Source organism: Peromyscus leucopus, chromosome 15, assembly GCF_004664715.2.
Source record: "Peromyscus leucopus breed LL Stock chromosome 15, UCI_PerLeu_2.1, whole genome shotgun sequence".
In the NCBI taxonomy this organism is placed as follows: domain Eukaryota; kingdom Metazoa; phylum Chordata; class Mammalia; order Rodentia; family Cricetidae; genus Peromyscus; species Peromyscus leucopus.
In genome coordinates this window covers 5213483-5241238 of record NC_051076.1, presented here as the reverse complement: position 1 = coordinate 5241238, position 27756 = coordinate 5213483, and the positions used below count along the sequence as shown (strand labels likewise).

General features: G+C 48.0%; 1 protein-coding gene across 3 annotated transcripts; it reads left to right on the top strand.

Annotated features, from left to right (window-relative positions):
• The first annotated feature begins 4 nt into the window (after positions 1-4).
• On the top strand, positions 5-26675 carry Irf6 (interferon regulatory factor 6). Of its 3 annotated transcripts, none has more exons than XM_037211121.1 (8): positions 5-120; positions 11411-11587; positions 16010-16214; positions 17169-17297; positions 21134-21292; positions 22736-23128; positions 23856-23974; positions 24618-26675. In XM_037211121.1, the coding sequence occupies exons 2-8, from the start codon at positions 11414-11416 to the stop codon at positions 24840-24842; spliced, it is 1404 nt and encodes a 467-aa protein (XP_037067016.1). In that variant the 5' UTR covers positions 5-120; positions 11411-11413; the 3' UTR covers positions 24843-26675. The 3 variants fall into 3 exon arrangements, with proteins under 3 accessions (XP_037067016.1, XP_028738651.1, XP_028738652.1); XM_028882818.2 differs by lacking the exon at positions 5-120 and adding an exon at positions 7086-7269; XM_028882819.2 differs by lacking the exon at positions 5-120 and adding an exon at positions 7789-7949.
• The last annotated feature ends 1081 nt before the right edge of the window (positions 26676-27756 follow it).

The window sequence follows — 27756 nt, the reverse complement described above, 5'->3', positions numbered from 1 at the left end:
CTCTGTAGCTCAGAAGGGTTCACCCAGCCGGAGTTCTAGGACATCACCAGTGAGCTCCTGTGTCCTGTGGACTTTGGGACCTGCACTTGGACAAAGCTGAGATGTAGGCTGTAGAAACAGGTAGGGTCTGGGTTGTGGGTGTCTATGGGCAGGAACTAAATCAAATGACTCCTTGAGCGCTATTATACTAAAGCTTTCACCAATGTGGGGGAATTTGTGTGGACAGGAGTCTGGAGGGCTCTCTGTGGCTATTCCAAAAGAGTGGGAAACCCTGCAGGCACCATCTTTGCCTTTTCCAGGGAACCTTGAGGTTGCTTCTCAGAAGGCTGGAAAGTGGACCAAATTAAGAGAAAGCTCCAAGGTGGAGGGGTGAAGGGTGGGGCTACTACTTGGTCCAAAACTTTTCAGTTATCCTTCTCCATTTCTGTCCTTCAGAAATATTCACTGGGCTCTGAAATTCATGCTTAGGCCAATTCCTGATCTAATCTACGGAAACCAGGTACCCCGTACTCTCTCCCGAGCATCTATGTGCAGACTCATGTTTTGAGATTTCTCAGGTTTTTATTGGATGAAGACTAGAGCCTGGAGCTGTGCTTGTCGTGGCCTAAAGATGGCAGTGTGGATGGGGAACAGTAGCAGTCACAAGTCACATTCACTGAGCACTATCGTGCTCCAGTTATTCCATTTGATTCTTTTGTCATCCCCAAGAGACAGCCAGTGCTCTCCTTATGAGGAGAGTAAACTGAGGCAGATACAATTAGGAGACACGGGGAAGGGAAGCTGAGGCACATCTGAGCACACTTCATTTTTCTGAGGGTCTCTGTGCTAACTCTGAAATGTAACCACAGAACACATGTTCAGCAAAGGAAACAGAAGTTCTCTTTCTTCTTCCCTAAAAAAGCAATTTTAAGCATTTTGTTGGGGGATGGAGAAATGGCTCAGCAGTTAAGAGCGCTTTTCTTCTTGCAGAGGACCCAAGTTAGATTCCCAGCACCCATATGGCAGCTCACAACTGTCTGTAACTCTAGTTCTAGGGGATCTGACGCCCTCTTCTGACTTCCTCGGGCACCAGGAATGCATGTGGTGCCCATAAATATGTGTAGGCAGTCCAAACACTAACACACGTAAAATAAAAACACATGAATCTTGGGGCTGGAGAGATGGCTCAGTGGTTAAGAGCACTTACTGCTCTTGCACAGGACAGGAGTTTGGCTCCCAGCACCCACACAGCAGCAGTTACACATCTGTAACTCCAGTTTCAGGGGATCCAAAGCCTCTCTGACTTCCATGAACTTCTGCACACACGTGACACACATGCATACAGTCAGGCACACACATTTGTGTGTGTGTTAAGTGTTCTGTGTATCGGTGTTCAATAGTACTGAAAGGTTTGTGACCCGAGCAGCCTCTTCTCTGTTCTTGCTGAAGTAATAGCTTGTAACCTAATATTTGGTTGACATCATTCCCTGTTCTATTTTTGTTGTTGTTGTTGTTGTTAGTGTTTAAATCTCTCTGTGTGTGTGTGTGTGTGTGTACATTTATATGAGTGAATATTGGCAGGTATATGCCATGGTGTGTGTGTGTGTGTGTGTGTGTGTGTGTGTGTGTGTGTGTAGTCAGAGAACAATTTCAGGTGCCAGCCCTTGCCTTCCACTTAGTTTGAAATCTCTTGGTGTCCACTACTGCATATGCCAGCCCACGAGTTCCCACAGATTCTTCTGTCTCACTTCGCCTGAGGAACACGACCTTGTTGGGCTTTACGTGTACTCTGGGGATTTGAACTCAGGCCTTCATGCTTGTATGGCAATGATTTACCCACTGAGGCGTGTCCCAGCCGCTGTGTTTGATTGTTTTGTTCTGGCTTTTCTTTTCTTTTTTCCCCCCAAGAGACAGGACATCATGTATCCCAGGCGGGCCTTGAACTATGCGTGTGAGAATGACTTTGACATTCTGATCCTCCTGCCTCCACGCCATGACCATGAAAGCTGGCGTTATAAGAGTGGCCCACCACACCTGGTGTTAGCAGTGCTGAGGATCAAACCCAGGACCTGAAGCATGTTGGGCAAGTATTCAGCCAACTGCGCCACAAGAATAGCCTTTTCCTCTATTCCTAGCTCCTCTCTCGTGCTTGTTGCTCTGCCCTCACCCAGTGGGTTAATATTTATGTGTCTCTAGTCCTCGTTGTCATTGTATTGTGGAGGTCCAGGGAACAAGAAGAAAGAAACATGTCTGGCTACTCAACTGGACAGCAGTCCAGCTTCTTGTTCTACTTCACCCCCCCCCCAAAAGTTGGTGTCCACACACACCTCATTTTTCTACAGTCAGTGAACGGCCTTGAGTTATTCAGCTCACACTTAAGTCCAGTCCTATGCCAGGATGGCCGGCTAGAGTTCCCATCTGGCTGTCTTTGGAAAAGGCCTGGTGAGTGGCTGTGTAATGGCTCGCACAGCAAAACAGAGAACAGCTGACGAGAGTGGAGGTGTCTCTGCCTCAGCCACTGGCCACTTGCAGGGCGCTTTCTTATCTACCAGCATCTGGTGATGGGGTAGGTGTTTCCTGTTGACCATTAACCCCAAGTCAGGCCACTGCCCTGTCCTTGTGGACACAGAAACCCTCACACTCACAGTGTCTGGTCGCTGTAGATGGAAACCCCTCACATTAGGGTGATTGGGAAATGGAATCTCAGCTTCGCAGGGCGGGGAGGTGGATGGTTGGAGAGTCCCAGGGTGAGCTGACTAGCTTCTGGGGGACCCACTTAGTCTTCTTTCCCCCCAGCTCTTCCTGTCCAGGAAGAAAGATGCTTCTCTTTCTCTTCTCAGCAGTTGTCAGAGTTGTGCTTAACTCAAGGCTAGAGACAGTTAGAAATGAGTAACTGGGCACCTTAGTGGGGAGGCCTCCTAGAGCCTGAACCAAAGTCTGTTCATGGTCCGAGGCAGAAGGTGAGGTTTGCTTGTGCGTTTGTTTGTGCTGCAGCTCCCTGCCATCTTGAGAATTCTAGGATGCTGTGCACAGGGGTCAGAGGGCAGAGGAAGGGGTGATAAGAGAGACAAGTCATGTGCATCACTGTTGGGTGGGGCTTTGAGGTAAATAAGTACTCCTGAGACCTTGAAACACCTGGTTGGAGGCAGAGGTGGCCAGGGCCAAAAAAGGATTTGGGCACAACCTCATGGGCTATGGAATGCCTTCTAGAAGACTCACTGGGGCCTGTCTGTTATGAGAGTGCAGAGCTGGATTGCTTAGGTGGGTGTCCTCACGCAGTCTTCAGCAAGCCACTCCACTGAAGACAGCCTGGGAGAGCAGCTACTGTCCCTGACTCCTGTGGGGTGCAGGCCTCCCTTGCACAAGCTTCTGGCTGGGGTCCCAGTTTTACTTCACCCTTTGCTCTGCCAAGAAGAAAGGGAAGGTTGGCTCTCATTGCTTTATTGTCACAGGCACTATATTAATAGAGGTTGACGTCTCCAGCAGCAAGGGAAACTCCTTCCCACAAGCTGAGAGGTGACAGGGGCAGGAGAGAGGAGGGACTTCCCCGGATCTTTGAGCTGCAGCATTGACTGCTGCTTGAAACTCAGACTCACAGGTGAGTCAGCACCACCCCACCTGAGCAGCTACACAGGGCAAAATGACAGGAGCAGGTCAGGCCCAACCACACCGGAGGTGACGGAACCTCCTGGGAGGACATAGCATCCATTCCTGCAAGACCTTGGAGGAGCTCACGAGATACTCTGTCCCTGGCCCACACAGATGAGGCTCATCTCAAGCAGATTTTCTATCATCAAAGCCAGGGTTTCTTCCTAGTAGCCGTCCTGGCTTCCTCCTCCTGTCGATTCTTCAGGAGAGTGAAAAGAGAGCTGGAGTTTTGTGTCATGCACTATGTTAATGATTGTGCCTCCACCCATGTGTGATTTGTGGTTTAGTAGTTAGCTGGTGCAGCACTCGTCGGAATAAGGCCTGGCTGGGGTGCTGAGCAAGGTCCAAGTAGAAAGCACCCAGGTCTGAGTTTTAGGCCTGACCTTGCTGCTCCTTGGCTGAACAACTTTGAGAAAACCAATTGGCCTTTCTGAAGCCTCATCTAGGAAGAGGAGGGGGGGATCTTGAACTCCAAACTTTAACACACAATTTCATATAATTAAGCAAGTGAACCAATAGGGCAATGGTTCTCAACTTGTGGGTCGCGACCCCTTTGGACCACATATCAGATATTGTGCATATCAGATATTTACATTACAATTGATAACAGTAGCAAAGTAACAGCTATGAAATAGCAATGAAATAATTTTATAGTTGGGGGGTCATCACAGCATGAGGAACTGTGTTAGAGTCACAGCACTAGGAAGGTTGAGAATCACTGCTCTAGGGTATCCTGTCCTAACCCTGATACACAGATTTCCCTCTGCATGGGCAGCTCTGGCCAGCTAGAAATGCTGGCTGGTGTCTGTCCACAGTGTGAACTCCAGGGCTTATGTGAAACTTTCCTGCACTGAGAACACAGTGTGGACCAAACAAACATTCTAAGCCAATCTCACCCCTAAACTAGAGAATTTATTTACTTTTGTGGTGTTAGGGGTAGAACCCAGAGCTTTGTATATGCCGGGCAATACTTTACCAGTATGTTATGTCCCCAGCCTTTGGACTAGAGAATCTGGACTCTTCCATCTTAAATTTTCCTCACTGTAAAATATGTGTCTTGTTTTTGGGGCTAGACTCAACCTTACTATGTGCCTAAGGCTGGCCTTCAAATTCACCAACCTCCTGCCTCAACTTCCCAAACACTGGGATTACAAACATATGCCATACCCAACCCCCAACACTTCAAAATACTTCTAAAGAAGACTCTCAGGCATCACTTTAGTCCTGGGAGTTTCAGCCAGGGCAAGAGTGAGTGCCATACATCAGCTCCTGGCTTCTCTCGGGTGACATGCCTTGGGTAGTCTTCTTCTGCACACTCACTTTAAAAAGCATTGCTTGGTCTCAAAGGCCAGCCTCCCCTTCTCTCCACAGGGAAGACCTGAGCTTTCCTGAGCATCAGTCATAGAGAGTGGGTTGGACTGATGAGCAGAGGGAAGAGTGGCCACTGGCAGTGATTGAAACGGAGGCTGGCTGAGTCATGCCTCAGGGCCTCCATGCCTTCCCAGGCCTTTGCACTGGTGACAACCTGAGCTGAGTTGGAACTGGGAGAAAACTAAGTTTATCACCAATCTAGGGCTCTCCAACCAACGTATATTAATTTACTACGTTTACCAGAATAGATATGATAGCCGGGTGGCTTATTGTCTTGTCATTCAGGAGTTTGGAAGGGCAATGCTGTGGTGTCTTTGAGCCAAGGACTGTAGGAAGAAAGTGATTCCAGGTCTCTACCTCTAACTTTCAGTGGCCATCTTCTCCTTTATCTCTGAATCATACTCATTCTATGCTGTCTGTGTTCAACTCTCTTCCTTTTATAATGACAGCAGTCATATTGGATTAGGGCCAACCCAATGACCTCATTTTGACTCTATCACATCTTTATGCAACCAAATAAAGCTGCACTCTGATCCTGGGGGCCAGAGCATATGGTTACAGGGCCCCACACTCAACTCCTCACATCCCTACTCCACAGTTTCTCCCTCATCACCTTACTTTATTTTTTGAAACAGGGTCTCACTATGGACCCCAGGCTGGCTTCCAACTCGCTGTTTTATTTTCCTTCCCATTGTTGTGATAAAATAACCAGGAAAATCAACTTAAGGGGGAAAAGTTTTATTCTGGCTCCATTCAGGAGTGCATACAGCCTGTTGCTACTGGGATTTCAAGGTCCGGGAGCTTGAAGCATCCTTAGTCAGGAGCACAGAGCATTGAATGCACACATGCTAAAGCTAGGCTTAGCTTCTCCATTTTGTACAGTCCAGAAACTCCTGCTCAGGGAATAGTCCTGCTCACAGTTAAGATGGGTCTTCCCATATCAATAAGTCTAATCAAGGCAATCCCTCACAGACATTCTCAGAGGCTAAACTTAATCTACACAATCCCCCACACATGTGCCCAGAGGCCTGCCCTCTGGTGTTCAGATGACAGCACTAATCTTCACAATATGACGTATCCCGCTCGTTTGAAGTCTCAGTCTTCTTGCCTCAGTCTCTTGAGTGGTGGAGTCATTCGTTACTGTTATTCTTTTGGTGGTGTAGAAGAGGTTCTCACCCAGGGTCTTGACATACTAGAGAAACACTCTACAAGGAGCTATGCCCCAACCTCCCGTCTAGGAGCCTTGCCCATGTTCCATCTCCTTGTGACAGAGGTATTTGGGGGTGAGAGATTTGCCTCACTGGATTTGACACTGCTTCCATGGGTGATTTATGAATGGGGAAGGTGGGTGACACTCTTCAGGCATCTAGGACTTGAATTCCAGGTGACGGCAAAGACACCGTACTCTGCAAGGCACTATGGGATATTCTACCCTCACGTCAATAATAACTGAGAGTGCTAAGTGCTTTAGACACTTATCGAGTGCCCACATCATCCACGAGGCGGGCACCTTTAGAAATCTCAATCCACAAAAAAAGAAACAGAAGCCCAGACAGTTGAGAAAACTTTCCCCAGTCTCCAGTGCCTGATGAAGTTGGGAGTTTGGACCCCACAGCTGGCTCCAGGGTCTGTGCTTTCAACTAGCGCTTCACGGAGAACGGAAAAGCAGAAATTGCAGTGTTCTTTGAATAGTTGAGAACATAAGGTGGAACCCGGGGTCACACGGACAGTCCTGGAGGCCTCATTGACAGGTGCTGGCGTAGCTTCTCAAAGCCGACTCCACTTACGGCAGGTCCCTGAGCTACCTGTGGGGCCCAGTCTCAAAACCCTCACTTGTGCAGGGTCACTACGGGAGGGGTGACGCCCTCCTATTTCCACGTGACCTCCTAACCTCCCGGGTCCCCAGGACCATCAGACACCCGCAGGGCGAGGCCCACGCAGGCACCGCTCCCTCGGTCGGTGGCAGGGGCGTTGGGTGACGAACAGGCAAGGCGGGGCGGCCCAAGAACGCAGAGTATCAGATTTCTTGCAAGGCACCAATCCTGATCTCCGGGGGATGTGGCCACACCTGGAGGGTGTGGCCAGAGGGCTCAGGGGCCGGGGCAACCTGGGCTAGACGCTGAGCTCCCGGCACCTAGGTGGGCAGGTGCGGGCCTGTGCGGGCCGCTGAGGAGCCGGCGGTTCCCAGGCGCGCCTATCGGTCCGGGGAACTTCTGTGCCGCGGCGGCGTAAACTCCTGTGCACCTGCTCCTGGACACCGACTGAGGCCAGGTAGGGACGCTGGCGTCGGCAGGCCACTGGGAGGGAGGAGAGGCACCTGACGGGTGGGGCCGGGCCCACTGGAGTTGATGTGGGCGGGGGAGCTGGTTTGGGGACTGTTTCGTGTCCCGCACCAGCCTGGGTCCTGGGCACCCTTCCCCATGTAGCTTTAGGGCGGCACCGGGTCCCTCCTGATCTCACACCGACTGGACACTGTTCCCTCCCACGGAAAGAGCTCGTTCTCTGCCCCGCCTGTTCTGCCTTGAATGAAGTGAAGGCATCCCCCACCCCAGCCCCTCCGGTTTTAACTAGCTTGTTCAGTGGCTGGCTCCTCTGTCCCAGCGGGGACTTCCCAGGCCCTGAGGCCCTGGGTCCTAGTGACGGTTTAGGGGAAACTGAGATAAGGATGACCCAGGGCTTTGGCGGATTTGTTTTCCTTTTTCCAAGTGTCTTAGTACAGTCCGGCCTTCACGCTGGGAGACGTCCGTGGAGTTCCAGGCAGCCAAGCTAGGTGCTGGGGAGGGTGGCGCCAGGCGTGGCAGCTCTGCGGGCGAGGCCCTCTTGGCCTGAAAGGGGCTGGAGGCGTCGCAGGGAAAGCTTCTCAGACTTGCCTGGAAGGGAGGCCTGGGCTGCAGCGCTTCGCAGGAGCCCGCTTGGTGGTGAAGTGGTCACCAGCCTTCCTTGTTCTCTTGGTGGGTATCAAGATGGAAGCTAGGGAAGGGAGAGGGCGAAGGCGCTTGGGCAGGGATTGGTGAAGTTTCTCGTTAGAGCTGTGTGTCACTCTGACAGCACAGTGACTTCCAACTAGGCCCTGTCATCCACCAACTCCAAACCCGCAGGGAGGAGGGATGTGAGGATGTGACCAGACGCTCAGATTTTACTCCCAGGCATGGCTAAAATCCATGGAGCTGGCATTTCCGTTCCCACCAGGAAGAATGGGACGCTAGGACAGCCCCGACAGCCGCCTTTGAAAACTAGCTCAAACTGTGACAGCCTTCCAGCTTGAGGTCTGTGGTCCCAGAAACTGACCCAGCAGGTGCTGCAGAGGTGGTGGAACGTTTCTTATAAAGGATCTACTCTTGGAACAGGCAATGTGGGGACACTTAGTGCCCCAGGGAGCCTGAAAGTGCCCCTGCCTCTCTGCTCACAGTGAGAAGGTGGTGGTGGCTTTGTCACTGGGATGGTTCCTACCGCTCAGGGGACAGGACTTTCATTTTCCTGTGGCAGCTGGAGATGGCCCGGTTCAGGCTCGGTGACATGAAGGTTTAGAAGGGTGTGTGATACAGGTGTATTTAAGACTGGGTGTCCTTAATTCCTTGTTGGTTTAGATTTGACCTCTTACGTGTAGAAGAAGGTGTGTGTGTGTGTGTGTGTGTGTGTGTGTGTGTGTGTGTGTGTGCTTAGAGTGCAGCACACAATGGCAGGGTTTGGTGCAACCCAGAGGTAAGGAAGGGGCCACTTAACATCCCCGTGCTTCAGTTAACTCAGCTGTCAAATGGGGCCGACACCACTTCTAGGATCCTGAGGGTGATCCACAGGTGACACCATAAAGCCTTGTTGATGTGGAAGATGGTGCTGCCATTCTTCCTGAGACATGCCATTGTCCCGTGGCATAGAAAAATGCGGCTGCAGCTTTAAAATAATTGGGAATTGAAACATAATGTCCATAATGTATATAAAAACCATATAGAGAAGTGTACAAAGTGCTGGGCATTGCATATATTCCATACATTGCATCTGTCGTGGTGTGTCGCAGTATCTTCCCTGATTCCTGTCCGTGTGTGTTACAGAGTGGAGAGACCGTCCTGGCTGTGGCCTTCACAGTCTCTTCCTCTCTGACATCTTGGCTGTTTTTACCTTCCCCATACCTGTCTTAATCTCAGAAGGCAGACGAGGATCTCTGGGATGACTTTTAGAAGGCATAGAGGCTTGCAGAGAAGGGCAGCTGAGGAGCCACACTTGTGTGGTCTGCTCTGGGGAGAACATGGAGATCCAGGTGCAGATCTTTTTTTTTTTTTTTTTTTTTTTTTTTTGGTTTTTCGAGACAGGGTTTCTCTGTGTAGATTTGCGCCTTTTCCTGGAACTCACTTGGTAGCCCAGGCTGGCCTCGAACTCACAGAGATCCGCCTGCCTCTGCCTCCCGAGTGCTGGGATTAAAGGCGTGCGCCACCACCACCCGGCTCCAGGTGCAGATCTTAGTCACCAGTGTCTAGGGGTGGCTCTTCTTCTTGCCTTGTTAGTACAGATTGCTGTCATGGGCCGGTTGCCTTCGTTTTTTTTTTTTTTTTTTTTTTTTTCTTCCTTGACGGCTATGAATCAACTATCATAAGCCCTTTAGGTACGTGGTCAGACAAGAGGTGGATTTTGCGTGTGTGACAAACCAGAGGAGTCAGAACTTATCAGGCTGCAGTGCTAGGTTAATAGGTCTGCTGTCCCCTCCTTGTTCTGACTCTCCGGTCCTTGCCTCATCCTCTTCTACAAGGAATGGGACCTGAGAGGAGAAGGTGGCACTTGCCGTTGGGGTATGGATATTCTTTTTGAGGCAGGGTCTCATGTAATCCAGTCTGGCCTTGATCTCCCTTTTCACTGGGTGTTCACGTGCTCTCTGGTTTAATGGCTCCATGTGATACCCTGTGAAGCATCCCAAACCAGGGTCAAGAGCAAGAACTCTAGAAGGCTCTATGCCCTGCTCAACTGCCCCAGCAAGCTGTACTCCCAAGGGGAAGGTTTCAGTTGCAGGACTTGGTAATTGGGTCAGAAGGCTCAGGTCCTACCTTGCTCTTAAAGTGCCAGAAATTGAGTTGGGTTGAGTTCCTCATATTTGGGGGGAACCTGGTCAGGGAAAGAAGTGGTGTTAGGGGTTCACCCATGGCTAGGCTTTTCTAAAGGCAGTCTTCAGCCGGCTCAACTGGCTTGCTCCAGGACCATGACCCTGATAGGAGGTTTCTGGAGAAGGCAGTATTTGCAGGCCATCATGGGGTTTACGGTTCCAGTATAGATTTCTTCAAGAAGGAAGGACATGGGCTGAGAACACTGAGCGATGTTTAGTAACACAGTGCTTGGCACAGGGCCGTTCGTGAACAAATATTTGTGGAATGACTTACTTTTTCCAGGTGTCCATTTCTATCTTAAGTAAAAACAAAACAAGGACACTAAAACACTGGAAGAGTCTGTGGCCATACTACTTTGAACACGCCTGATCCAGTGTCACACCACCAGCAGACAGTCTTCTAGCGAGTGACTTTCCCCTCTGGCACCGGGTCCACAGGCCTTTGTTTCGGGCTGTGAGTGCTGGCTGCTGTAGAATGTTATCTGCAGCGTCCATGTTTCTGGGAGAATCAATCGCAGACTTTACCCAGCCTGGCGCCTGGAACCAGTAGGCTTCCTCCAGCCTCTGTGGGGAGATAAACAGACCCAAGTGTGAGGCCAGCCTGGCTGTGACAATGGGGTTTGGTTGTTGTAGGGATTCTTAGGGCTTTACCAGGCTCACCTTGGGGAAGTGTCCCCAAGCTGTACCTCAGGCGCTGGAGACCAGCTGGGACTCCTTTTGCTGGGAGCCAAGGGAATTTCGGAAGGCTGTCTGGGCCCAGCTCTTCCGATTCCGCACACAGGCTGCCTGCCTGCTCACCCGTGTAAGCGAGGACTTTGGAACCGGCCCGCCCCTCACCTGCTTCTCTCAAGGAACCATCTCACTCATTTTCCATTGTCTTCTTGGAAAGATGACGACGATGTGTTTAGCTTCTGGCCCATATGCTTTCTGTTTCCAAAACTTGACTTCCCTCTCCCGAGGTGAGGTTGAAAAGAGCAATCGCCTCTCCTTTGCAGAATCCCCCCCACCCCCACCCCCCAGGAAGCTCTGCTCCAGCACAAGTGACATCACCTTTTCATTACTCTGCTCAAGGACTTAAACAGAAGAAATGTGATCTGCTCGCATGATAAGTCTGATATGGCTGGAGCATGAAGTATAAACGGCTTTGCAATAAGAATCAAAAGAGCCCTTTTACCTCGTTTCTTTTCCTCTCTCTGGCACAGGTTATTGCCATATTTAATTTCTTTGCTGTAATCTAGTGAAACTGTAGCCGCAGCACATGGGAGCAGTGGCTGGGAAAGTTCCCAGTGGTTAACCCCATTCTCCCATCCTCCCTACTCCTAGATCATGGCTCTCCACCCTCGAAGAGTCCGGCTAAAGCCCTGGCTGGTGGCCCAGGTGGACAGTGGCCTCTACCCTGGTCTCATCTGGCTACATAGAGATTCCAAACGCTTCCAGATCCCCTGGAAGCATGCCACACGGCACAGCCCCCAACAAGAGGAAGAAAACACCATTTTTAAGGTAATGAACTTCCTTCTGCCATCTGAGTTGAATGTTATTCTGGGTCTGTTTGCTTTCTGTGTTCTGGCACAGTGGGATGTATACAACGAAATGCTCAATGTGTCTATGAGGCTGAAATCTTTTACATTCCCATTGTTGGAAGATACTCAGTTCATATCCTAGTGGATCTGGGAGAGGGTGTGTGTGTGTGTGTGTGTGTGTGTGTGTGTGTGTGTGTGTGTGTGTGTCTGGTGTGGTGTGTTGGAGGCTCAACTCCCAGAGAACATAGGATGTGGCTTCTCTAAAAGAACTAAGATCGTCCACCAACTCACCCAGGGCTTTTGTCATGAAGAAAGGTACTTGGGCCTATGAATGGCTGACTTGATAAAGGCAGAGTTTTGGTCATCAGTGGGCTTGTACATAGCCATAAGAAAATTCAGAGGCCTTCACTCAGGAAGCTATTCTTTTAATCTTAAATAATGTGTCCTGCTAATAACCTCTGCTTAAAAATTAAAGGTGCATGACTTAAATTTTTATTCCTTTTTAAAGATTTATTTTTATTTTTAATTATGTATATGGGGTACTGTCTGTGTGTGGGTATGTACATGTGAGTGCAGGTGCCCTTCATGGTCAGAAGTGCTGGATTCCCGGAAGCTAGAGTCACACATGATTGTGAGATGTCTGATGTGGGTTCTGGGAACTAAACTTAGGTCTTCTGCAAGAGCAGTGCATACTCTTAACTGCTGAGCCATCTCTCCAGCCTCAGGTTTTTATTCTTTAAATCTCTTCCTTCCTCCTTTCCCCTTTCTTCTCTCCTCCCCATTACCCTCCCCTTCTCTCTCCACTCCTCTCATTGTTTTTCTTTTTCATTCCTAAGGATCAAGCCCAGGGCTTTGTACATGCAAAGCATACATATTACCACCGAGCTACATCCCAAGCCCTAATTACGTTTTCTTAAATAGGAGTAATTCTTCTATGATCCCCATTGTAGTTAACTGAAGATGAGATTAAGTCACATAGTACTTTACTAAGTTTAAGTGAAACCAAAACTTGACTTGAGACAGAAGTAGGTGGGCAGCGGTTATGGAAAGGTTTCATTGGGGTTGCAATTCTAGGAGCTCCCTCTCCACTCTAGACCAACTTCTCCCTTCCATCTCAGGAGCAGCTTTAGTTCCTGCAGCTCAAGATGTGAGGTGAGCTTGTCCTTTCTTCCGTGCTCATAAGCTAGAAGCTGAGCTGTGATCCAGTCCTGACTGTGGGACCAGGAAAAGGCAGAGAAGGCAGGTCCAGGGCTCTTGATGATGGTATTTCCCACCTATGTCAGGTGTAGAGGGGAGAGGCAGAGAGAAGATGGGCTTGAGAGTATTTTGAAAGTGTGTAAATGATACATCTTAATATAGATACGAAGATTATGAAATTGTTGAGGAAAATATCTGTAGACCAGTGCCCATTACTGGTAGAGCTGACCCTGAGGAAGGGACAGGCTTGCCCGGGCCCCAATGGCATCCCTTGAAGCCTTGCTCTCAGTCCAGTTTGCTGTTGAAGTGTATGGTTGGTCACAAGAAGAGGCTGATCCTGCAATCCCGCACATGAGGGCATAAGGAAGCTTTGCGTTGGTGTGTCTGTCTGTAGAATGCTTACGGAGCATCCTGAGCAGTCAGAAGAGAGAGGATACTGTCACAGATTGCTTGCTCTGATGAACTTTTGGTGAGATACAAAGATGAGGCACCGAATAGGTGCCTGTATTCCTTATGTCCCCTAATTCTCATGATGACCATGCAAGGGAAGTCTTTCTTCCACCACATGCTGTAGGTGTAGAAGCTGTGAGTGGGGCTGTGAAACATCCCCTCATCATACAGCCAATCAATGGTAGCTTCAGGATTTGAACCCGTGTCTCTGTCTTTGTTTCCTTTGCCTCCTTCTGATTCTGAGTGGGAGCTGGGCTGTCCAGCCTCAACTACTATAACTACCAACCTTATGGGAGGTCTTGAACAAAGCACACAACCACTTTGGGCTCCAGTTTTCCCTTTGGTAAGCTAGGGTGGAGCCAGTCTGTCTGCTTCTTAGAATTGTCATGAAAATCAAGTAAAGTATGGGAGGATATTTGTAAAGTATCTATACTATAAAAATGTAGAGATAATAGCCATTTAGGAAGACAAAGAGGGCCTTCGCTGTGACCCGGGGTTTGAACAAGTAAGTTTATATATCACAGCATTTGCCCACGTGGTGCTTCATGGCCCTCCCTTCTTGATGCTGAAGATGTGCTTGTAAAGGGTATAGCCCTCTGCATTGTCAGCGGGGGTTTGATGAGGAGATGGCTAGGTGTGAGCAGGAACTGGGGCTAGGCAGGGACATAGTCTAGCTGTGCTGTGAAGGAGCAGAGTTTACGAGAATCACTGAAATGTACAGACTTCTTCCAGAATCCGGATGGAGTCAGCTGGGTGGAGTCGGCGCCAGTGTGAATACAGAGGGTAAAGACAAACTGCGGGACACAGGGGAGGCGGAAGGCGGGCGCACCAGGTAATGGCAGGTGTGCGTCTCAGATACTAGGGACAGTGGAAGTGAGACTCCCTGTGGGGGTAGTTAGATAGACGGAGCCAGCCTTAGCCTCTCTGGTGCGGCTGTGCCACACAGGGCAGCTCAGCTTTGCTGGTATTGTTCATCCTGTACTGCAAAGCACGCAGAGGAAGCCAAATCAGAGAAGGTGTCTAGAGGAAGCGAGCCTGAGTCGGAAGAGGAAGAGGACCTTGATGAACCCTGGACCCCACTGCTCTGCAGGGTGGGATTGAAGAAGATCAGAGATCTCTAAAGAGGGTGCAAATGTTCAGTTTCAGCTTAAGGAAAAAGTCTGTGCCTGGCGTGGTGGTGCATGTCTATAATCCCAGTACCTTAGAGGCTAAGGCAAGAGTTTCTGAGGCCAGCCTGAGCCATATAGTGAGAGCCTGTCTCAGAAAATCAAAAAGAAGAAAAAAAAAGTCCTTTGTGGCAAGAGTTTGGACAAGTAATCTGTCCTGTCAACTTGAAAAGGTCCAGGAAGGGCTGGCGAGATGGCTCAGAGGGTAAAGGCACGTGTCACTACGCCTCATGACCTGAGTTTGATCACCAAGACCCACATGGAAGGAGAGAACCAATTCCCACCTATATACACTAAATAAATTAAACGTAACAAAAATTAAAAATGAGAAAAGGTTAGTGTGTTTTTCTCATGCTCTAATGAGGTCTCCTCCTTCCACATTAGAGAGAGATGAAGAAAGCTTAGTGGTTAGAGGGCACATGGCCCATGGGATAGTGAGCAGCCTTTGAGTGGGACGCTCCTGAGGGGCTGGGTTTGTTCCTCAGTGGCTTTGGTTTTCCTCTTCTCACTGGGCAGATGATCCCTTCCTCTTATCTGCATCGGTACTATGAGAGAGGAAGCTTCAAAGTGGTTTTTAGGCCATGCCACCAGGCCACTGCATGAAGTTTCCAATGAAGAGGGAGTTTGAAGAACCAGGAAGAGATGTGTGTAAATTTGTTAAAGCTTGAGGCCTTCAGGTAGAGGTGGGGGCAGGCTGAACTCCGGAGCATGCTTCCTGAAGGACTTTGGTTTTATTGAAACAAGGCCTCACTGTGTAGTCCAGGCTGGCCTTGAACTCACTCACTACCTTCCTGTTTTGGCCTCCTAAGTGCTGGAGTTACAGGCAAACAGCACCATACCTGGCTCCTGAGAGTCTTTATGTCATTTGCCATTGCCTTTGTCGTACTTATTGTGTGTAAGATGTTCCTGTTTTAAGAGAATGGTGAGGTGGAGCACACTTCACGTCCATCACTGTGGAGGCTCAGGAGGGAGGACTTGGAGCTGAGACCAGCATGGGGCTACAGAGTGAGAGCTTGTCTTTTAAAAAAGAGACAGGCTCAGTGGTGAGGAGAGCATCCTGCTCTGTAGAGTACCTAGGTTCAGTTCCATGTGGGGCACCTCACAACAGCCTGTAACTCCAGCTCCAGGGGATCCTGCCATCTCTTCTGGGATCAGATGGTACCAGCACATACATGAACACACCCATGTGCCAAATAGACATGATTAAAAATTAAATCTTAAACAAAACCTCAAAAAAAAAAAAAAGATGGGGGATGGAGGAGAAAAAGAAGGAAGAAGAGGGTAGAAGAGGAGAAAAAGGCTGCTTGAAGCCCTGCTGTACACTGTTGCCCCAGACTTCAGATTCAGCATGCTGGTGCTAAGGCTCCTTTCACAGCTGTGTTTGCATACAGCTTGATTTCCCTGTGGCCTGCCTTGGCTGGTCCTAAGGTCAGTACTATCCGCTGCAATCTCTAAACTGATGTTAGGATTGTAGAGCACTCAGATGTATGTGCAAGTGTGTGTGCATGTGTGCACACGTGAAAGGAGTGCACACATGCTTGACAGTGGTTCTTCATAGTGGTCAGCACTCACACCGTCTTGTTCCTCAGGCTTGGGCTGTGGAGACTGGAAAGTACCAGGAAGGTGTGGACGACCCTGACCCGGCTAAATGGAAGGCTCAGCTCCGCTGTGCTCTCAACAAAAGCAGGGAGTTCAACTTGATGTATGATGGCACCAAGGAAGTGCCCATGAATCCTGTGAAGATCTACCAAGTGTGTGACATCCCCCAGCCCCAGGGCTCTGTCATTAACCCAGGTGAGTGAGGTACAAGGCTTGGACAGACTCAGGGTTGGGCTCTTAAAGAGACAGGTTGAGATCAGGCCTTTCCCTAGGAAGAGTTCAGAGAGCAGATGGTGTAAGAGGTTACAAAATGAATGCTTCAAGAAGATGGGGTACAGTTCTACAGGAAGGACAGCCTCTCTGGGTGTGAGGGTAGGGGTGAAGGAGTAAGAGCTAGAGGGCTTGCATTCCAAACTTGCCTCTACTGCTGTTGGACTTGAGAGTTATTGGGCATTTGAGCCCGTTTCTTCTATTTCTAGATGTGAACTCTCATCACTCTGTGTCTTTCAAAGGGTCTGTAAAAGTTATTGTGTTCTCTATAGACGCTGGGTGAATGGTAGTTTAGTTTGTAGAGTACCTTTGCTGAGAGCATGCCACCCAGTCCGCAATGCATAATGAATACGAAGAACCAGACATTTAGCCTTGTCATCCAGGGAGGCCCAGGCATGATGCAGGGTTTGTGCTTCCCTCATATGTGGCTCACAAAGATGAAAAGTGAGTATTCTGGAGCCCTTAAAGGGGTGCTAATGTGTAGAAAGCTACTGTGTAGCTATAGTAATTTCTTTTTAAAAAAATTATTTATTTATTTATTATGTATACAGTGTTCTATCTGCAAGCATGCCTACACACCAGAAGAAGGCATCAGATCTCATTATAGATGGTTCTAAGCCACCATGTAGTTGCTGGGAATTGAACTTAGGACCTCTGGAAGAACAGATTGTGCTTTTAACCTCTGGAGCCATCTCTCCAGCCCCCATGTATAGAGATTTCTAAGGCAAGATAAGAACAGACTCTGTAGAAGGAATTAGAACTAGCCAGGGCTTGTGGGTGCATACTGAGCCTGAGGTGTCTCTAGCCTGGGTGGTGGATCGGCTGTTGAGATGGCAGTGAAATAAACTGTCCTTCTGTGGGCTCATGTGTCATGGGTAGGCTCCACAGGGTCTGCTCCTTGGGATGAGAAAGATAATGATGTGGATGAAGATGATGAGGAGGATGAGCTTGATCAGTCACAGCACCACGTCCCCATCCAAGACACCTTCCCCTTCCTGAACATCAATGGTGAGTGGGGTGGCTGGTGGTGCTCAGGGGTGAGGAGCATGTAACTGGCTTTGGCCTTGGGATTGCTGACCTATTAGCCACCATTGCTGGGGTCGGGGAGGGCAGTGGCAAGCCCCACTGGCCAGACTGCTGGGGTGTTAGTAAGCAGGAGTCACAGGTGGGAGACCTCTGATGCCTCAGTTATTCCAATGCAGACAAGTAGGTTCTAGAGAACGTTCAATTCAAGGAAATAAAGAGGCATAATTCATTCCCCGTGAATGATAAATTTGGGAAGTTTACTTCAGGGTAAGTGATGTATCCCGTTTATGAATTGTAGTTAAAGTCTCAGTAGTTTTCCCTTCGTGAATTCTGAGTTACGTCCTTAACAGAATCCGCTCTGTTGAAGTGTGTCATGGAAAACTTTAGCTGATGGCACTTGGCTCCAGTGGGTTTATCTATAAGAATCTTCTCTTATGGGTTTTTGATTTTGAAAGCTTTTTGACAATTTTATTAGCATTTAAAAGAAAACTTCCTGGACAGGCAAGCTGTAAATCTTGACAGCTGCCAGGAGCAGGAAGATGGAGAAGAGGACGAGAGGAAGCCATGCTGTTTGAATTGAGCTGGCCGTTTTAGCAATGGCAAAGTGGTGGTCAGGCACATGGTGGACAAACAGCCACATGGTGGACAAACAGCCACATGGTGGACAAACAGCCACATGGTGGAGGATGAGGGACTTCAAGGAAAGAGTAAGAAAGCCGGGAGTGTTAGGGAGAGTATGCCCAGGCTTAGGCCAGTAGAGAGAGAGAGAGAGAGAAAGAGAGAGAGAGAGAGAGAGAGAGAGAGAGAGAGAGAGAGAGAGAAGAGAGAGACAGAGAGAGACAGAGAGAGACAGAGAGAGAGACAGAGAGAGACAGAGAGAGAGAGAGAGAGAGAGAGAGAGAGAGAGAGAGAGAGAGAGAGAGAGAAAAGAGAAAGGAAAAGTAGGCCTTTCTGAGTCCTGCCAAACAGCCTCATGGCAGATCTGTAGTAACACCCTTTCGTGTGGACTTTTGAATTCAGCTCTCCAGGAAAGAGGGTGGAGAGGTTGGAACTGCTGCGTGGCAGCAGGTTCTGAGTCTGTTGATGCTCTTCCGAGGATCCCCAGCATGCTCTGGATTACCCTCCTGAAGCATCCTTACCACATCTGCCCATGGAGATGCGAGCTGAAAGACTGGCCATCTTACTCTATCTGCATGCTGTGGGTCAGATGAGATAACTTTTACCATCTAGAAAATTCAGTAAACCAAGATGCCACCTTCGGGTTTGGGGGTGGCTTATTCTAGCTCTGCACCTAGAGCCAGGAAATAGCAGCATTTGTGCACAGTCCTTCCTTATCCTGCTTATCCTGCTCCCTCCCCTTCCTTTTTTTTTTTTTTTTTGAGATGGGATGCTATGTAGCTCCCTGACTGGCCTAAACTTGCCATGTAGACCAGGATGGTCTGTAACTCATAGATCCACCTGCTTGTGCCTCCCAGTGCTGGGCCTAAAGGGGTGTGCTTCCACTCCTAACTGCCTTTTAGACCTTTGCAAGCAAGTGATGGATAAAGAAAACTTTCTTGGGAGCTTGAGAGATGTTTCTGTGGTTAAGAACATGTCCTGACAGACTCCATTTCAGGTGGCTCACAATTATCTGGTTCTAGGGGATTTGGTATCTCTGGCCTCCTTGGAGACCTGTATTCATGTGCCCACACACATACACACAATTAAAAAATAATGAAAATAAATCTCTAAAAAGAAAAAAAAATCCATGGAGATCCAGACAGCATTACCACATGCTGCTTTCTCACGTAGTGAAGTTCGAAGAGTTGAACATCTATCTGAGGTGAGTGTGGTCGCAAACGCCTGTAACCCCTGTAGCAGAGACAGGAGGATCACTACAGATTCGAGTCTAGCCTGGTCTAGTGAGAGCCTATCTTTAAGAAGAGAGAAAGAAAATCAAAACAAACAACCAGTTTAAAAGAGTTGGAAATGTGGGGCCCTTTCCCAGACTCTTAACACACTAATTCTGCTTCCATCCCTTGAAAGGCTGTAACCTATTTCCGGTGTCCTGACTTCTTATTTGATGTTAATTCTGCATTTCCTCATGTTGGAGGCCACCTTGAATCTTTTTGGGAAAATTGTAGAATATACATTAAGAACAGAAATGTAAGATGATTTTGTATTTAACACAAAGGGTCAAAGAACATCGGCCCCTGATTTCAGACCTGCTGGGGTACAGGAAGACCTAAGAGATGAGGCCCAGATGGAGCCTGTGGGCCTTGGACAAGCCAACACTGATGGCAGCAGGAAGTGGAGCTGGGGTTTCCTTTCCTTTTGTTTTTAGAGGTGGTTCAGCGTGGGTTGGAACAAGTGCCCCTTCTGTGGCAGCCTCCTGGAGCTGGGACCACAGATGTGCACCATCGAGCCTGTCAAGGACTAGGCTTTTCATTCTCTTTCTTTAAAAGCTGTAATTGGACTTGGTTGAATGAATAACACTTTTCTGTGCTTTTAAAATTTATAACAGTATAAGAAGATAATCAATTGAAAGGCTTTCCTTGCATTCTCCACGAGCCTTTCTAGCTCATTCACTGATATAGACAAATCTAGCTAGGTTCTCAAGTATTGATACTTTCCAGGCATTTTTTCAAAAATTTATTTTTATTTTTAAATTTTATGTGTGTCGGTGTTTTGATGGCATGCTTGTGTAGCACACGTGGACCTAGTAGTGCTTGTGGAGGCCAGAAGAGGGTGTTAGATCCCCTGGAACTGGAGTTACAGACAGTTGTGAGCTGCCATTTGGGTGCTAGGAATTTAATCCATATCTTCTGGAAGAGCAGTCAGTGTTCTTAACCACTTAGCCATCTATCCAGCCCCCACTTCCAGACATTTTAACATTCTATTGCATTTTATATTTACTGTGTGTGGACACACACACACACACACACACACACACACACACACGGAGGTCAGAGGCTGCTTGCAGGAGTCACTTAGGTCTGGGGACTGAACTCAGGTTGTCAGGCTTGGCAGCCAGTGATTTTTACCCACTGAACTAACCTGCCAGCCCTCTTTTAAGACAGTTTATGACTGTAAAATGCATTTGTTTTACTAGAACAGTGTGTTGTACACTGACTGTACATTGACACTCACTTGAAGCCAGTTGGCTGAGTCAGTGGCACTTCCCTTATGATACATCAAGTCACCGTGTACACACTGTGCAGTGCTCCCCTTATGAAGACGTTGAGTCACCATGAACACACTGTGCAGTGCTCCCCCCACCTTATGAAGACATTGAGTCACCATGAACACACTGTGCAGTGCTCCTCTTATGAAGACATCAAGTCACCATGAACACACTGTGCAGTGCCCCCTTATGAAGACATTGAGTCACCATGAACACACTGTGCAGTGCTCCTCTTATGAAGACATTGAGTCACCATGAACACACTGTGCAGTGCCCCCCCACCTTATGAAGACATTGAGTTATCATGTATACACTGTGCAGTGCTCCCTTTATGAAGACATCAAGTCACTGTGTACAGATTAAGCAGCAGATCATCTTTCAGTTATGCCTTTCCAATTTAGTTTCCAGAGAAAGCTCCCATGTCTCCATCTGATCTTTAGCAAATAAAGAGCCATGAGTTTATGGGAGAAATAAAATGACTAGGAAGCAGGAGCTGTGATGGCCACTGAGTCATGAGTCATGAGCTCTGTGCTAGGCTGAGAGATCATACCAAGTTATGGCTCAGTGACTCCTGATTACTGACCTTGCCTGTTCTCTAATCTTCAGACCAGGTGATATCGTGCCTCTGTGTGCTCATTCACTTCTTCTGTTCTAGGTTCTCCCATGGCACCAGCCAGCGTGGGCAATTGCAGTGTGGGCAACTGCAGCCCTGAATCAGTGTGGACCAAAACAGAGCCTCTGGAGATGGAAGTGCCCCAGGCACCCATTCAGCCCTTCTACAGTTCTCCAGAGCTGTGGATCAGCTCTCTCCCCAGTAAGCGAGCCTGCTTTTTATTGCTGGGGCTTCATCTCTGTCTTTCCTCTCTTGTCTCCCTCTTCCTTCTCTGTTCTTTTCCTGAAGTTCAAGGAATCAGACTAGAGCTTCTTGCATGCTAGACAAGCACCATGCTGCTGAGTCACACCTCCAGACCTCTAGACCTCTTCTGTCTTCGTTTTTTTGCTGTGCACAAACTGTGTGCTTTCTGTGTGGGCTGCCAAATGAGTTACCAGGGAAGTAAGGAAGTGCTAGCACGTCCCTCCTTGCCTGTGTAGATATTCTGATTGGTAAGAGCTTCAGGTTGATTACTGTTGTTCTGACTTGGGGCTTTAGTGACAAGGTCTGCTATAAAACAGGGAAGTACTAGGCTATGGATTTGTTCACCCAAGGTTCTTGACTTTGAGGGACTTTAGGGACTCTCTTAATTAGGTACACATTTATCTTGATGAAGAATCAACCTCACTACTCTGTCATCTTTCACACTCTGCATGATGGGGCATGAACCTGGAATCATCTCTAAGAGACTGAGTAGCTTTGATGAGGCTTGTTGGGGTCAGTGGAGACTTGCTGAGTGAAAATGTACTTCTCAGTAAGCCTCCTTGTATGGCATGTAGAAGAGGTTCAGGGTGTGTACTAACATGCATGATTTTCAGAAGGATGGCTTGGTATTTTTTCTTGTTTCTCCAGTTATTTAAAAAGTGAGATGCAGACTAAGGGTGTAGCTCAGTTGGTAGAGTGCTTGCTTATGGTTTTAATTTCCAGCACTAAATAAAACCAGGTAAGGTGGCATACACCTGTAAGCCTGGCATTCAGGATCTACAGGCAGAAGGATCAGGAGTTCAAGGCCATTCTTTGCTATACAGTGAGTTCAAGTCTAGTTTGGGTTACATGAGACCCTGTCTCAGAAAAAAGTGATATGTAAACAACCTGGTGTTGCCTAGTCTCTGGAAATATGGTTGGTATGATCATTCTCCATCCATTCAACAAATACCAGTTTCTATGCTACACAATACAGTAGCCACTAGCTGTGTGTAATTATTAATTAATTGATGTCAGATCCTTGGTCACATTAATTACACATGTGCTCAGTAGATACATGTGGCCAGTAGCTACCCATTCCCCCTCAAGTGTTGCCAATGTATCTTTAATTTGGTGTGACCTAAGATACCAGGACCATCAGTGTTTAGAATTAGTTTATAGCCCTGAGGGTGTGGCGACTGAGCCGAGTACAGCAGGGCCTTAAGCCCTGCTGCAAGGCATCCTTTTGTGAGGCCATCCTGGGGTATGTTGACATCTCCCTTTATTGCAGGAAGGATAACTATGGCAATGGCCTTCCTGAGAGCTGGTTGAAAGATGGCTTGATCTTGGTGGACTCACATGAGTTAGGGACGGACAGACAAAGCAGAGCAACAGGACTCACTGTCATCTCTCACCTTGTAGTGACTGACTTGGACATCAAGTTTCAGTACCGTGGGAAGGAGTATGGGCAAACCATGACAGTGAGCAACCCTCAGGGCTGCCGGCTCTTCTATGGGGACCTGGGCCCCATGCCTGACCAGGAGGAGCTCTTTGGTCCCGTCAGCCTGGAGCAGGTCAAGTTCCCAGGTCCAGAGCATATCACTAATGAGAAGCAGAAGCTGTTCACCAGTAAGCTGTTGGATGTCATGGACAGGGGACTGATCCTGGAGGTCAGCGGACACGCCATTTACGCCATCCGGCTGTGCCAGTGCAAAGTGTACTGGTCCGGGCCATGCGCCCCTTCGCTTGCTGCTCCTAACCTGATTGAGAGGCAGAAGAAGGTCAAGTTGTTTTGTCTGGAAACATTCCTGAGTGGTGAGTCTGTTTTTAGAAGATTGATACTGGGAGATGCCCCCTGGACATTTTTCTCCTTCTGCCTTCTCCTCCTTCCTCCCCTCCTAAGCTTTCCTGGCATAGCAAAACATCAAGGGAGAAGAGAGCCCTGGCTCTAAGCCAGGACGGGGACTCAGACAGTCACAAAGGGAGCTGCGCTCCAAGGCTGTCTTCATGGAAGGTGTTTTGAGGTTGGTTATGGATCCTTCAGGGACAGAGGAAACAGTTCTGCTGGTACCTCCATCCCCTGGCTCCCTCAGGGACAGAGGAAATAGTCCTGCAGCTACCTCCCCCCAAATGTTATCTTTCACTCCAGAAGGTTCACCTTGTTCATCATGGTCCGCAAAACTCACACTCTTCTTTCCGGAAATATTTGAGTGGTTAATTTAAGGAGGCAAGTTTAGGAAAAGTATTGAGATACCAACTTACAATGTGGCTTGAACCCCAAGTCTATATCCTCAGTGTCCAGTAGAACCTTCTGAAATGACAGAAAAGTTGTATTTTTGTCCTGTCCAATTTGGTAACCATTGGTCACATATGTCTGGTGAGCATGCAAATATGACTGATATGACTAAAGAGTTATTTAATTTTAATTAATTTAAAATCAATAGCCCATGTGGCTTGTGGCTACTGTACTGGGCTGCATGAAGGATGACGTTTATTGACATGGAGAGAGAACAATCCAGAAGTATTTTCCCGTCTTCTACAGAGCTCATTGCCCACCAGAAAGGACAGATAGAGAAGCAGCCACCATTTGAGATCTACTTATGCTTCGGGGAAGAATGGCCGGATGGGAAACCCCTGGAGAGGAAGCTCATCTTGGTTCAGGTGAGGAGATAAGACGATGTCCGCAACTCTTTGTGCTGGTGCTTCAGCCCTTCATCTGGGACGAGTCTTGGCGGAGCATGGACTGGCGCATGTGCATTAATGCCCTCAGAGAGGCAGCAGACTTACGCTTTGCACAGCAGGACTGTGCTGGATAAGAATACCACATTCTGATCATGGGTGGACACTTCAATGGACACTTTTCCTTTCGTCCTCCTGCTGATGTTAGGGTCTTGCTAACACCTTATGAGATGTAACATTTTCCATCTTGTATTATAAAACGTTTTGGCCAAGTTTGTAAGAGGTAGCCATGTTCTACTTGGTTCTGGTAGCAAGTCTACTTAGGGTTGTGCATGGAGTTAGGTACCAAGTTAGGCAGTGAATGTCACTTGATTCACAGTTTTGCTATGTAGCTATCTAGTCACGCATGTGGAATGATGCTTGCATTCAGGTTTCTTACCTCGAATTAACCAATTTCTAGGGTGAACCTTGACTAGGGAAAATACAGCCCTTCACCAGTATCTAGATGTTTGGGTGGGGAGGGGCCTTCTCAGGGACTCATTGGTTCTTCATCAATGTCAGGGCTCTCCTGCTACTTAAAAATACCCGTTCTTCAGCAGAAACTCATGTGCTCTTGCCTGAACAGGTCATTCCAGTGGTGGCTCGGATGATCTATGAGATGTTTTCTGGTGATTTCACCCGGTCCTTTGACAGTGGCAGTGTCCGACTGCAGATCTCCACTCCAGACATCAAAGATAACATCGTTGCTCAGCTCAAACAGCTGTACCGCATCCTTCAAACCCAGGAGAGCTGGCAGCCCATGCAACCTGCCCCCAGCATGCAGCTGCCCCCTGCCCTGCCTGCCCAGTGATCCTGACTGCCATGTGTGTCCTCTTCTCTCCTCTCTCTTTTTTATATTGTACATATGGATTTTTTTTATTCAAATTTAACCAACTTTTAAGTCTCCTTTCTCTAACATCACTAGAGGTCTGTGACTTTCCAAATATGCCTAGTTTTAAGTTGCTCTAATTTATCGAGATACTATCCCTCTGAGGGGTTCCTCTTAGATCTCCCACAGTGGGTGTAGGAGAGATTTGATTTGGGAGTTTAGACACCAGAGTTCTAGCTGCAGCTGCACTTCCATGAGGCTGGTCATTTAACCTGAGGGCTTCAGATGTATCACGTGTAAATAGATAAGGTTTGGGATGATGCCCAGTTGCATTCAGCCTTAAAACTCTGACTTGATTCCTTTCCTCTACTTGTATAAAACAAAACTGCCTGGAACAGGACCCTTCTGCATTGTTCTTAGACCATGCCCCCGGCCCCCCTTCATCCAAGTTCCTGAAGCACTGATCTGTCCTGAATTGAGCTCTGTTTGACTTGCTCTGCTAGTACAGTCAGCTGGCGCCCTGCTGGGGGAAGTAAGAGGGAGAGGAGCTGACTGGTTGCCTAGGAACCAGTTTGAGATCTAAATAGAAATGGATGCCAAGGTCTGAAAGTCACCCAACCTGTGGAGTTAAAGCTCATAAAGTGAGTGTTCGGGGAAGCTGGTGACAGGGAAGGCCTGGGATTCCATGAAAGAATGGTTGTCAGGTGTGATTTTGTCACCACTCATACTACCTTCTGTGTGGGGTGGGTGAGTGCATGTGACTCTATGGTGGACTCGGGGTAGAAGCTCTCCTTTTTTCTTGAGTCCTTCTCTGAAGATGACCTGGAGAGTGTTGGGCATCTGGGATACACTTAGACAACAAAAGGGATGGTTCCTGTGTAGAGACTTACAAGGGTCTTCCCGACATCTGGGTTTTTCCAATTGGAAAGAAAAAGGTGTTATGTATGTTAAAGGTCTGGCCAGTGCTCTTCTGGGAAAGGCTCAAACCTGCTTATATGTCTTGCTGTGAGCAATGGAGATGAGCAGTGTAGAGCACTGCACTGTGTCTTACAGAGTATCTGCCCCAGTCCCTTCTTATAGTTTGAATTCCAAGAATCAGATGAAAAACAAGATGTGTATCTCTGGATATAGGCCCCAATCTTTTTGAATATTGATGTCTACTTGTTTCATGTAACAGGGTCTACGCCTGTGTGCATAGTCTGCTGCCCTTACACTAAGAACAACACCCTACTTTTCAAGGCACTGAAAGTTGGGATGGATTTAGAGTCTAAAAGCTCAACCCAATCTTGGGTGACAGTGAGGCTTACTTACTTGGGCTTACCTTCCTTGTCTTGCATCTTTTTCAGAATGCTGGGAGAGTACATGACATGCAGGCATTTTTGATCATCTTCAGTAAGCTTTCGCTGGTTTTAATACACACCAGGTATCCTTTCTTAGGGTTCAGTTTCCTGTCTCTTCCATTCACTCCCTAGCTGTCTTCTCCCTTGCTCTTCTCTCAAGACTCAGAAGGGAGGAGGATTTTCCCTAGCTCCTCCTTTTCCTCAATGTGTACTCTAGATTAACTCAAAGTTAAAAAGAACCCACTGCAGGTAAACTGGGAGGGCAAATGTCAAATCTGGTCTCTTCCCAATAATTAAGTCCCTGGTTGTTTGCATAGCATCTTAAACTTTCAGAATAACTGTGTTCTGTGTAAATTCCTCACCATCTGTATCCTACATGACTGTTTGTCTTGGATTTACTGTCAGGCCTTCAGCAGTGTCTGATACGGTGTGTTCTCAGATATTTGTTCTGTAATAAATGAACTAAGTCTTTTAATTTGAAGATTTATTGCTAACCACCATGGGGATATAAAATAAATTTGGAAAGGGAAAAATATAAAGCTAAAGTGCTGGTTGTATCAATTTTGAGTATCTGATTCCCTCTGAGCTAAGAACCTAAGTTGGATTGGCAGGCCCTGCAACTGTTTTTCCCTAGGTGCTGTTTGTCCTTTTCCATCTGAAGGTACCAGCGAGGTAAAGCCAACCTCCAGTCCAGGTCTCCTTTCTGCTGCTCAAAAATGGGAACTATTTTTCCAGGCTAGAGTTTTCTTAAGATTTCCCTTCAAACTGGGAGTGGTATTGCACACCTTTAATCCCAGCACTCGGGAGGCAGAAGCAGGCAGATCTCTGTGAGTTCCAGGCCAGCCTGGTCTACAGAGCGAGATCCAGGACAGGCACCAAAGCTACACAGAGAAGCCAAAGATTTCCCTTCACAGAGATAGAGGTTAAATTGCTGGTAGTTTAAAAGGCGTTAGTTTTTTATGTTAGTATTTGTCCTTCCTAACTATCTGTTTCTCTGGGAAAAGGGGCAAGGCAACAGCTACTTCCCTTAAGGTCCCAGTGACAAATGGGGGTACATTTCCGCCAAAGTCAATCTGGGGAACCAGTGAGTCTATTAGGCTTACTTACAGGTGAGGGGTTATGTGCAGGAGTGTGGGTGGCCTAAAGCAGCCAAGCTGGGTGCAGGCCTTTAATCCCAACACTCAGGAGGCAGAGGCAGGTGGATCTTAGTGAGTTCGAGGCCAGCCTGGTCTACAGAGTGAGATCCAGAACAGCTGGAGCTGTTATATAGAGAAAACCTGTCTTGAAAAACAAAACAAAACAAAAACAAAAACAAAACAAAAACAAAACAAAACAAAACGCAGTCTCGATGGAAGTTCTGCATCCAGTATGGATGTTAACTCTTCTATCGCTTCCTAGATGACATTCCCCTCCCTAGTTTTTCCCAGCCTAAATTCCTCCTTGAGGCAACATTCAGTTAGGGCAGAATCACACACAACTGGCTGGGAAGAGTGGCTAGATACTTCAGTGAGGGTCCCAAGACCCTCTTTCTGTATGGGAATGTCAACAGTTAAGCC